Raw genomic sequence first — 12,177 nt, forward strand, 5'->3', positions numbered from 1 at the left:
CCCCAGTACCGACAAAACCTTGCTCACCAGATGTATTACTGCATGCAAATGCATGTCCCAGCTACACTTCAGACCCCCCAGATATTCCCCAGCACTAAGATATGCCCCAAACACACACACCCCCCTCATATCTCCTACATATACCAGAGAAATATGCAACAGAAACAACTATCCCTAAGTATGTCCTTGACACCCCAACTCACCACTACATAGCTACATTCCACACATAGACCCGAGAAGCCCCAGTTTCCAGATATACCCCAGACACCATCACATTCCAGCTGGGCACGCAAAAGTCACATTTGGAAATGTAGGTCCATAGATGTATTTTTCACTGCTTCTTCAGTGAGGAAATCATTTTAAAAGCAAAGCCAATCTAAATTATCTTTCTACAGTCTTAAACTAGCAACCCTCGGTTTTGTAACTCAACTGCCCTAACCAATAATCTCTGATATGGTAATGACTCCTCCCACTCCACACTGGTCAGCAATGGAGACTGAATCCCAGATCTTCAGTACTCAAAATGAGAGTCACAACTATTCGAACTAAGGTAGCACTGCCTTTAGTCGCTTGCACTAGTAGGCTTTTATCATCTTTCTTAGGACCAGCCAGAACAGAGAACTAAAAAAACACCTGGAACCAGTAGGTTACACTTTGCTATTGGCCACTCTGGATTTTTCAACATGTACCAACACTTTAGGGCCCACTGAAAATCCCCTGCAGAATCTCAACATAAAGAGAGAATCCTGTACTAGATGCTGGGTCTTCTGCTGCTCCTGCCTCAGGCCCTGGTAAGATTCACAAGGAGAAATTGCCATCGGCTACTTCTTCTCCATGGCCCCTTCTTCATGGCCCCTTAAGGGTGCATCCCCTTCACTGCTCCTCCTCCCCCCGGCCATGGGTAGGCTCAAGGGGTTAGCTCCTCAGCTGTTCCCTCAGCCATCCCGTCCTTCTCCTCACTCCAGTCCTCCGGAGGAGCTTCCTCTTCTTCCAGCACAGGGGAGAGGGAGTGGGAGGTTTCCTCTTTTGCTCTTATCCTTTCTTCCCCAGGGCCTACCCCCACGCAGCTGCAAGTCCCAGGCTGTGCAGCCACCTTGAGCAGAGCCCTGAGTCTGCCGGCAGCCTGCACCATGGCTCTGTGGTCCCAGAGTGAAGGGGAAGGTAGACTCAAGGCAGCTCCTCTCTGCTCCCTCCCAGGCCAGACTGTGCATGGCACACCAGGCGCAGAGCTGCAGGAAACAGCAGGGGCGGGGGGGGGGGGGGGGGAGCAAAGGGAGGAGGAGGGAATGGTGTGAAGAGCCTAAAGGCTGGAGGAAGCCTCAGGCAGTCTGAAAAGTCAGCAGCTCTGCTGAAGATACCACGGTCCAGGGTACACCTATCACCCCATTCAGAGACACCTCAGGGTACTCAGCCTACCCCCCACATCCAGCTATTCCACAGGAGATGACCCCTCCCCACCCAGATATACTGCTCACATGCTCCCCCACACATCACTCAGCAAGGTGATGGATGTCCATGAGTCCCAGAGTCTAGGCCTCTATGTCTGTGGTGGAGATTTACCCCAAGGTGATCGGTCTCAACAGATCCTAGGGACTAGGCCCAATGAATCTAGGGAGGAGTTTTACCCTCAGAAGATGGCGATCGGTGAGCTCTGGACTAGGCCCATGTGGAGGACTTGGGAGACTTGCAAATGAGGCAGCTGTCAAGTCACTGGGTCTGGCCAAGCAGGGCCCTTAGTGAGCGATGCCACAGGAAAATGGCACAGGCAAGGTTCTGGAAGAGGGTGGGCATGCGGTGAGGGGCAGGTAGTTCCCCAGGGACCTGGGGGCAGATGCTGGAAGAGAGTGGCTGGGGGAGGCAGGCGCTGGGAGAGCTGAGGAATTTGTGACTTTGAAGCAGACCGGCGGTGTTGTGAGGGGTGCGTGGAGTGCAAGGGAGGTTTCTCAGAGAGGATGGCAGTTAGCGAGAGGCAGAATGGCAGTTACTCAGTTCCCTCCCATGGAGGGAAAGGTTCTAGAAAACAGGACCAGCAAGGTAGGGCTTCTCCCATCCACGTTTTCCCAGGCTGGCCCCTTGGCTGGGGTAGCTGTCTTGGATGAAATGGTTCGGATGGCCTGGGTTTTTGTAGCTAAGAGGTGGTAACCCTACACACTAGTCCACACTGCCCAACATTTCAAGTGGTTACTCTGGGATGGGTCCTAACCCCAGGGAGGGGTGGGAAGCCCTGGGGGTGGGGAGATGGAGAGAAGTTACAGAGTGAGCTTGCCCCACCTTCACCCCACAGCAGCAACTCCTGGGCTCCTATCCTGTGGGGTTGGCAGGGCTCAGCACCCCACCCTGGGCATTATGACCAGGCCAAAGTGCACAGCACTGCTCAGGTTTGGTCTGGACCCCTCACCCCATGCACCAGGTCACAATGCCACTCACTCAAATTTAGCCTGGGCATGCGCACATATATATATGCCAACAGCAGGCCAGGCCAAACCTGACCATCCCTGTGTGACAGGGGTCATTTTGTAATACCTGGAGCGGGGAGCCAAACCCTGTGGGGCAGGAGCCACTTGAACCAGGACTGGGGGGCTGGGGGGTGTGTGTGTGTCAAAGCAGGACAGTTCTGCTAAACCTGGGACAACTATTGGGAAGTCTGCTAGTCAGTGGGAGGCATATGGGCAGATAGCATTTTTCCTAATGAAAGTAATTAATTAATTTAATGTTCAGCATTTCTACAATCTTAAATATCCTAAAAGTGCTGTGCAAACATTAACTGCTTGGTGTGAGTCCGTGAGGTCACAGGAACCAGGGGAGGAAAGTTATGGCTAGAGAGATGGACAGTAGTACTAACGTATTCATGTTTACTACTTACATAATAATAAAAGTGTTACTCGCATATTAAGTAATTAAAGGTGAACTTTCAGATAAATTTAGACCCAAATGTAGTTGCAGTTAAAACAAATTTTTGCTAAGCCTCACACCTCAATAGAAACATTCCAGTGAATTTTTTGTTTAAACTTTCAAAGGATACAATTTATTGGTAAAGGCCTAACATTTCCCTACAGTGTTTGCTACCCAGAGATTGCCACCCTCTGCTAATGTGCGAGAATGCAGGAAAGTGATTGGTAACCAAATACATTTATACTCACTCTGTCCCTGCTAATTTAGGTGGTTGGAAAAGTAGAATGGGGTTTAATTATTTGATACACTTTTCTTGGTTTTAAAATACAGATAAATTCCTGTCTCTTACAGAGCATCGACAATTGGAATATACCAGACTTTTCTTTATTCCTGTGTTTTCAGAAAGAGTTTTCTTACTCAGCCTGAGCTTAAAATTTCCATAATTAGAGAGCCTCTTTAAGCAAATGCTGTGTTCAAGTACAAAACCTTAAATGTGATGAGAAGATTAAGTAATGTCTGTCTTCCTCGCCTGTTAAAAATAATTTCATGATTAAATGGGAAAAAGTTGTCACATCCTTTCAAACCAGAGGGATGGAATTCCATAATGTCTTTCATACATGCTTGTTCTGCCTCAACAAGCTTGTTAGAGTCACGCTATCAGATCACATGGAAAACATTGCAATCACTAGGGTGCCCTGCATCCTGGGCTCTGGCCCTGCTCCTGCCCCATATTAGTTCCTTATTGGGCACTTGCTTTTTTTTTTTTTACACTGAACAAAAATATTGGCTTTTTCAGAAAATAAGGCCAGCAGGAGCCATTATGATCACAACAGGTATAGGATTTCACCCAGTACACCTCCACCCCGATATAACGCTGTCCTCAGGAGCCAAAAAATCTTACAGCTTTATAGGTGAAACCACGTTATATTGAACTTGCTTTGATCCGCTGGAGCGTGCAGCCCCGCCCCCCTGGAGCACTGCTTTACCATGTTATATCCGAATTCATGTTATATCGGGCCGCGTTATATTGGGGTAGAGGTGTAATTTCTCCATCAAGCCAAACAACTTCTAGTGGGGCTAGAACCAGGGGGCAGCTCTATGTATTTTGCTGCCCCAAGCACGGCAGTCAGGGGGCTTTCGGCAGCACGCCTGCAGGAGGTCCGCTGGTAACACAGTTTTGGTGGCATACCTGCGGGAGGTCTGCCGGTTCTACGACTTCGGCGTACCTGCCGCCGAATTGCCACCGAAACCGCAGGACCGGTGGACCTCCCGCAGTCATGCCGCCGAAGGCAGCCTGACTGCCACCCTCACGGTGACCGGCAGGCCGCCCCCCGCGGCTTGCCACCCCAGGCACGCGCTTGGTGCACTGGTGCCTGGAGCCGCCCCTGGCTAGAACCTCTGTTTTTGGTGCCATTCCTTCCAGAATCTTGTTTCTTGACATACCTGAACGCTTGAGGAACAGCGCAAAACTGGAAACTAGACTGGCTTTTGCTGCTGACTGCTCTGGCAGTTGTTTGTAGGAGAAAGGAACCCTGGCTCTCCCTCCATGGTAGAATGGGCTCACCAGGCCTAGACCAGCCTGCCTTTCTATCACACAGCACAACTACACTTGTGAGAAAGCATAAGTTTGTATAAAAGCTTTTTTTTTTTTGCAAGTTATCTTAAAGCAAAAAAAACAGTTGTATAAAGTGGATTGTTCACTTGAATAAAACTTAGAGAAACTGATGAATTTCGCTCATCTAGTTTCCATTTTTGTCTGTTTCTTTCCCAACTGCTTAAATCAGGGATGGGCAAACTTTTTGGCCTGAGGGCTGCATCGGTTTTTGTAAATTGTATGGCGGGCCGGTTAGGGGAAGGGGTCGTGGCCCAGTCCCCACCTCCTATCTGCCCCCCCCAAGGACTCCTGTCCCATCCACACACACCCGCTCCCTGTCCCCTGACCACCCCCAGACCCCCACCGCCCCATCCAACCCCTCCTCTCATTCCTGATGGCTCCCCTGCCCCATCCAACCCCCCCTCCTTCCTGACTGCCCCCCAGGACACCTGCCCCCATTCAACCCTCTGTTCCCCCCCAACCGCCCTGATCCCTATCCACACCCCTGCCCCCTGACCACCACCCCAAACTCCCCTGCCCTCTATGCCATCCCCCCCCCCCGCTCCCTGCCCACTTACTGCGCTGCCGGTAGCCATGCTGCCGCCACAGCCATGCAGCACAGAGACCTGGTCAGGCCTGGCTCTTCAGCTGCGCTGCCCCAGGAGCTCACAGCCCTGCCGCCCAGAGCATTGCCTGGGCGGCAGAGAAAGCGAACTAAGGCTGCAGGGGAGGGGGAACAGCAGGGGAGGGGCCAGGGGCAAGCCAGGCAGGACGGTCCCACGGGCCGGATGCGGCCCGCAGGCTGTAGTTTGCCCACCTCTGACTTAAATCTTATCACTTTATTTTTCTGTTTTGAAAGAACAGAACAGACCTTAGCGAAACTTATAAGTTTATGCATGAAGGCTTTAGTCATTTTAGATTTTTTAAATTAAATGTTAAGGGAGTTGTATTATTCTCCCAGCAAGGCTCCAACAGCCAGGAACAAAAAGTCTACAAGAAATTCAAAGCAGCTGAACTACATGGTGGTTTACCCTCCTGACATCTGGCAACAGCTTTATTTAAAGTAGAGTATCTGCTAGATAGTCTGTTTGAATGCTACACCTTCTCAGAGCAACAGGTGGGGCATTTGTATTGTTCTGGCAGTATCCAGGGCAACCTCAACAATCAGACCTCCTTAAGTAACTCCTGTATTTGTTTCATTTGTCTTCAAACAAGTCTTTTCTTTCCATTGAAGAACTGACTCAAAATCCTTCTGAAAAGTTGTCTGAAGACCACCCTTATTGACAATGTCTCAACTCCACTGAGCCAGTCTTCTTCTCATAGCTCTGCCCCTTAGGGTGACCAGATGTCCCGCTTTTATAGGGACAGTCCTGATTTTTGGGTCTTTTTCTTAAATAGGCTCCTATTACCCCCACCCCATCCCAAATTTTTCACACTTGCTGTCTGGTCACTCTACTGCCCCTCCCTATAGTGAGGCTGGGTGTTCCAGAAACACAAGGATCATGATTCATTTGACTCTCACACAGAAGTATGGTCATGGGGGTGTCTTATAGGAGTTTGTGCAAGGGCAGAGGCTGGAAAATGCACCTGTATTCCCCTCCATGGTCCAGCACAGGCTCCCAGTCTGGGCTTCTGGTTCCTTAGCCGTCACCTCTTGTAGGTAGAGACCCATACCTCTTCCCCTCCTAACCAGGGTTTTTCCAGACTGCATGGTTCCTTGCCTACACTGTTATGCCCAACAAGCCAGACTGCCTCATACAGGTTGGTCCTTTCTTCAACTTAAGAAATCACAACTTCCACAGGGTTGATTTTTTTTTTTAAATATATTTAAGATAAAACGTCATTATATACAATTAAGAACCATACAAAGTGTTACACTCTTAATTAGTAAAGCAGATCCATATAGAGATTGTCCAAAAATGTTTAACAGACTTGCACACAGATTTATTGCTTTAAACTGGCAATAATTTTATTGATTGGCATTTATAGTAAGAAATGCTGTAGCCAAGAGTTGTTCTTGAAAGCTCTACTACTGCTCACCCCAAAGGGCTTAACACATGTTGCACTCAGGCCCTGATAGCCCTCAATGCTGCCCCCATCCCTGGCGAAGACTGCTGCTGCCTACACATAGGTTGTGCTGGGACCTTGTTATAGCTCTTGTGTTCTGGAGCTACTGGAAAGACAAAGATCTTCCAAATTTGCAGTTCAATCTCTCTCAATACCATGAGCACAGCATATCTGGATTAGAAGAAGGATCCGTGGGTCTTAAAGACCCTGAGATATGTTTAGGATTTACTTTACAACTGCCAGTTTAACTAGCAGTAGCACACCCGCCAGACAGCCCAATACAAGACTGGCTTATCTTTGCATAAGACCTATAATGATTCTATAACATGTCCACCACCAGATTACCCAAGTGTTCCCCCCCCTCCCCCCCCAAACCAGACAGAGCATCGAGAATTTTGGTGCGAGGCCAGCTCTAATGTCACACTGCCGTACACAGGGGGCCCCAGACTCAAATCTAACATTTCACACTTACAAAAGACCACCCCCACACAAATTATTTAGCATTATCTTAAAAGCTAGACATTCAGCTCCAATACGAAATGAATGTGGGGTATGAAGAGCGCAGAGGAAAACAGGTTAGGGCTTAAGCTGATTTCAGATTGCAAGGCAGAGTTCTTCATACCTGAAAAGGGGAGGGGAAAAGATTGTTTTTTATTAATAAAGTTTATATTATCATAAAGAATAAGCAATCTGAAAGGGAGAACCTGGATCAGAGATCCCATCTGCAAACAACTAGTATAAACCCTAACAGGTTCTGGACTTCATAGATTCTAAGAGCAGCTGCACCTCCAAAGTCACATGCCCAAGCTTCAGACAGTTTAAGGCACTGAACCTCTTACCTGTTCACATTTGGTGTACTGCATTTGCTGGTGCTGTACATTAAGCCATTTGTTATCATTCACCAACTCAAAGCTGCTCCAGCACTGCCTGGCAAGAGACTGCTCCTGTGCCCCCCTCTGCCCAAAAATGATGCCTTACAGTGACTACTGTCCCTCTAACTCTAATGCAGTATTAGCCATCCCTCCCAGGAGATATAGCTAGACCATAAGCAAGGACTGGCAAATGTCAAATTCACCTCTCCCCACCCATCAAGAGAAAACACCATGGGGTCTGGTGACTAGCAGACCCTGTGACATATAAAGAACCCTTCTTTCCAGGTGCCAAGTGAAGTCATAAGCCTTACAAAAATAGATTTTGCTTCAAAAGGCTGCTCTCTAATCCTTGGACAAGCAAGTGTAGTCTCCATATGGGCATGATATTGTTACCAGTGCTAAGAAGTGTAACAATTTCAGGCCACATGCATACCACCTAATAAGCTAGAGACAGAGCTGCCTGTTTATCTTCTCCCTGTCTTTCTGCCTCAGCATGACAGGCGTTTTGCTTCCTTCCCTTGGGCTTCAGCCTAAGGCCTGGTCTACACTGGGGGCAGGAAAATCGATCCAAGTTACACAACTTCAGCTACATGAATAACGTAGCTGAAGTCGATGTACTTAGATCTACTTACCGCAGTGTCTTCACTGCAGTAAGTTGACGGCTGACGCTCTCCTGTCGACTCTGCCTCTCACCCTGGTGGAGTACCGGAGTCCACGGGAGAGGGCTCGGCGGTCGATTTATCATGTCTAGACTAGATGTGATAAATCAACCCCCTTTGGATCGATTGCTGACCCTCGATCCAGCGGATAATGTAGTCAAGCCCTAAGGATCAGTCTAGCACCAAACTCACTTTGACAGCAAGAAACGAAATATCCATAACTTACCATATGCGTCTAAGAAGCAGGTTAATTATCTGGGTCTGCAAAAAGAGGATGACAGGATGTTAGCCTTCACTTTCAAGACATTGCTGTGCTGCCCAAATAATCCTCCCACCAATCACAACAATTCTAAAGCAGAGCTGGGAGAGTTCTATCACTCCAGCAGCCAGAGAGATGCCCTGTGATAAGCCACCACTGCTCATGCTAGGGGATTATGGACTGGGCCAGAAAAGAAACTGACACCACAACCTCATCTTCTTGCCAACTGTCCTAAGCATCCTTGCTTAGTTTACCTAAACTAATCAGGTTTCCTCCTCCCAGCAAGCAGAAGTCAACTGGATTCCGTTCCACCCTGGCATCACAAGCATGACAGACAAATTCAAAGTCCTGGACCTTTTATGGTTGGTGATTATGTATCAAATATTTGGGGGGGAGGGGGGGGGAAGAGACATAGGGAAAAGCCTGCAGACAGGACAGCAAAGTAAAAGACCAGGCTGAGGTTGAAAATCGTTTCTCTGACAAAAACTGCTCTTTTAATAACTTACCCTTTTTCAACAGGCAAGTCATATAAAAGTTACATCTAACATATCTGTTCAGGCAGTTTTTATTTAGAGGGGAGTATAAGGGAATAAGATACCATTAAGACACTATGATAACATTAAAGCCAGGTACAGAGTGGACAGGCAGGGGTTGTGCACACCTTCCCCAGAGCTCTGCTAACTGAGGCTATGTCTACGCTAGCACTTTTGTCGATCAGGGGTGTGAAAAGAACACCCCGGACCAACGTAAGTTTCACCAACAAAAGTGCTGGTGTGGACAGTGCTATTGTCAGCAGGACAGCCTCTCCTGCCGACCTAGCTAACACCGCTTGTTGGGGGGTGGCTTAATTATGCCGGCAGGAGAGCTCTCTCCCGCCAGTAAAGAGTGGCTACATGGCAGACCTTACAGTGGTACAGCTGTGCCACTGTAAGGTCCACAGTGTAGATATAGCCTGATCTGATCTACAGCACCTCCACTATTCCAGAAATTAGTCTCTCCCTCTTTCCATTACTATCAGATGTTCCAATGCAGTGCATTCATTTACATGTTCCCTTTGGCAGCTAGAAACAAATTATTTCACTGGTGCCTAGGAAGAGGCCAAAGGTCTCTAGAAACAAGAATTCAGGAACTCACCCTATTGTATTACGCTTAATAAAAAAAAAAAAAAAAAAAAAAAAACCAACACCACACTGGACTTGTGACTAAGCAGACAAGCTGCATTCTTTGGCAGAGTGCAGGATCTCAGTAGCAACAGAATCCAAATCCAGTGTACAATTCCTGAGGGATGAAGTGAACAAGATGGAAGTAGTGAAATACTCACCCCATCTGACGTTCTTGGGACTTGTAAGGGTGCTATGCACCACTTTGCATTCATATGAATCTTTCCCATTAGGAGTGAATGGGGCATGCACCAGGCGCTGGAAAGTCCAGTCGTCACTGAAGGAAAGGTCAGACATTTCCATGGCATCCATCTTAACACCATTCTTCAGCAGGGTGATCTCAATGTTCGGGGGGTGGAACCCCTCCACGTAGCAGTTCAGGACATTCGACTTGCCATCCTCCACTGGGTGGCGGGAGTACACATGTACTTTGGGGGAACCTGAAGAAGTTGAGAAAAGAACAGAGCTGAGTGACATCCTAGCTGCTGTAATTGTCTCCCCCCAGGGAGACTCCACCAGCTGTGCACTAATGACTCAAAGAGCCAAGCCAGGGCACAATGGCAGCTTGCTAGAGTTTGAGCCTTTAAAGCTCTAGTACAGTAGCACCTCAGAGTTATGAACACCACAGGAATGGAGGCTGTTCGCAATGCTGAACTGTTATGGTTGTTCCTTCAAAAGTTTACAACGAACATTGACTTTATACAGCTTTGAAACTTACTATGCAAAAGAAAAATGCTGCTTTTAACTATCTTAATGTAAATGAAACAAGCACAGAAACAGTTTCCTTACTTTGTCAAAAAATAGATTTTCCTTAATTCTTTAGTAGTTTACATTTAACAGTACTGTACTATACAGTATTTACTGCCCCCCATCCCATCTCTGCTGCCTGATTATATACTTCTGGTTCCAAATGAGGTGTGTGGTTGACTGGTCAATTGGTAACTCGGGTGTGGTCGTTTTCGGACTGCTACCCCAACGCGTTGGTATGTATTGCAACAAACGGGCCTTAGGCTTGAGTCTGTGAACTAAAATTAATGCGTGGGTGACTTTTTCCACGACACTCTTGAGTTCTACTGGAGCGCAAGCAGGACTGGCACTGCAGCACAATAAGGGCACAGCTTGGTTTACATTTACAACATATCAGTCTAGCTATGTCCATCAGTGTGTGAAAAATCCTTAACCCAATCAACATGCCAGCCACCCCGGCAGCATAGACACAGCTAGAGCCTCTACACTGGCACAGCGCCAGTGCAGACAGCCTATGCCAACAGCAGCTTTTCTGCCAGTGCAGGACCAGCACCTCCCTGACTGCTAGGGTGACCAGATATCCTGATTTTATAGGGACAGCCACACTATTTTCGGCTTTGTCTTATATTGGTCCCTATAACCCCACTCCCCCATCCCGATTTTTCACACTTGCTATCTAGTCACCCTATTGCAAGCAGGGTCAGTGGAACCTGGCTCCTGCTGGCCCAGCCAGAGTCACGGAGGGAGGTGGGGTCCCCACCGCAGCACCACTTCTCTGAGCACAGGCTACAGCCACACCAGGGCACCCCCAGTATGAACGAAGCCCTAGGGGCTTCGCCGGGAGCTAACCCGGTGCTGGGGCTCATCCAGCGCCCTCCCACCACCGCAGCAGAGGCGCCCCCCTCCCAACCAAAAGCGAAAGCCAGGCGGGCAGCGCCGTCAGGCGCCTTCCCGGAAAGCCCCTGGCACACGGCCAGCCGGAGCCGCCCGCCCCAGCGGACTCCGCAACAACCCAGCCAGGGTGCCGCGGGTCGCTGAGCACCGCCCGGGGGACCCGCTCCCGGGCCGGGCTGTTGGGGAGGTGCCCCCGCCCGGGCCAGCACAGGACTCGGCGCGCCCCGCGCAGCTGAAGCGGGAGTCGCCCCCAGGCTCGGAGCATGGCCCGGCTCCCGGCTAAGAGCCGCCCCCGCTGCCTGGCAGGACCCCCCAGCTGGCTCGAACACTGCGCGGCCAGGAGCCGGTCTCAAGGCTCACACCCCCACCCCGCGGTCCCGGCGCGGCAGGGAGCGGGTCTCACTTGGGGTTGCCTCCAGGCAGGCGAGACCGAGCAGCACCAGCAGCAGCACACCGAGACCCCGTGCCATGGCTCCAGCTACACGTGCTCCTCCGCGATCACTCTCAGCGGACTAGCGCGCCTGTGCCCCGCCAGCGCCTTTTATACTCTGCCGGCCTCGGGCCAATCACAGCGGGGTGAGGCCTCTCACATCACTCGTCACCAGGCAGACATGCCACTGACAGGTTATCCGAGCAGAGAGGGGCTTTCCAGCGCATGCGCGCTCCTCACAGCAGCCCCTCCCTCGGGCTCCGGCTCTCGTTTCGCTTTCGCTTTCCAGGCTCCAGTCTCGGAGGAACTAGCGCGGGCCCCTCTCGCTAGGGCCCTTTGTGTAACAGCCTGGGCTCGGCTCTGGTTCCTTACAGCGCCTCTCTCCCAGCTGAGACCCTGCTCAAGATAATAGTCTCAGCGCCTCCGCCGCCTCACCTGCCGCTATCCCCTTCTCCAGCACCTACAACTGGGATTTCTGCAAAAACACCCGTTCCCCCCACGCCGCGTCCCCACCACCTTATCTAGCCCTGCTCAGCCAAAGTGCTCACAGCGCTGTGCACAGGCGGTCAGTCTCCTTAGCCCCTTTTACAGATGGGGAGCTTG

General features: G+C 49.9%; 1 protein-coding gene across 1 annotated transcript; it reads right to left on the reverse strand.

Moving 5' to 3' along the window:
- Nucleotides 1-907: 907 nt before the first annotated feature.
- Nucleotides 908-11,614, reverse strand: B2M (beta-2-microglobulin). Its single transcript, XM_029910736.1, has 3 exons — nt 11,548-11,614; nt 9,665-9,943; nt 908-987 (listed from the first exon to the last, which is right to left on the reverse strand). Exons 1-3 carry the CDS (start codon nt 11,612-11,614, stop codon nt 908-910), a joined length of 426 nt encoding a protein of 141 aa, XP_029766596.1.
- Between the last annotated feature and the right edge of the window lie 563 nt (nt 11,615-12,177).

This window comes from Terrapene carolina, unplaced genomic scaffold (genome assembly GCF_002925995.2).
Source record: "Terrapene carolina triunguis isolate 2854851 unplaced genomic scaffold, T_m_triunguis-2.0 Scaffold67, whole genome shotgun sequence".
Classification (NCBI taxonomy): Eukaryota; Metazoa; Chordata; order Testudines; family Emydidae; genus Terrapene; species Terrapene triunguis.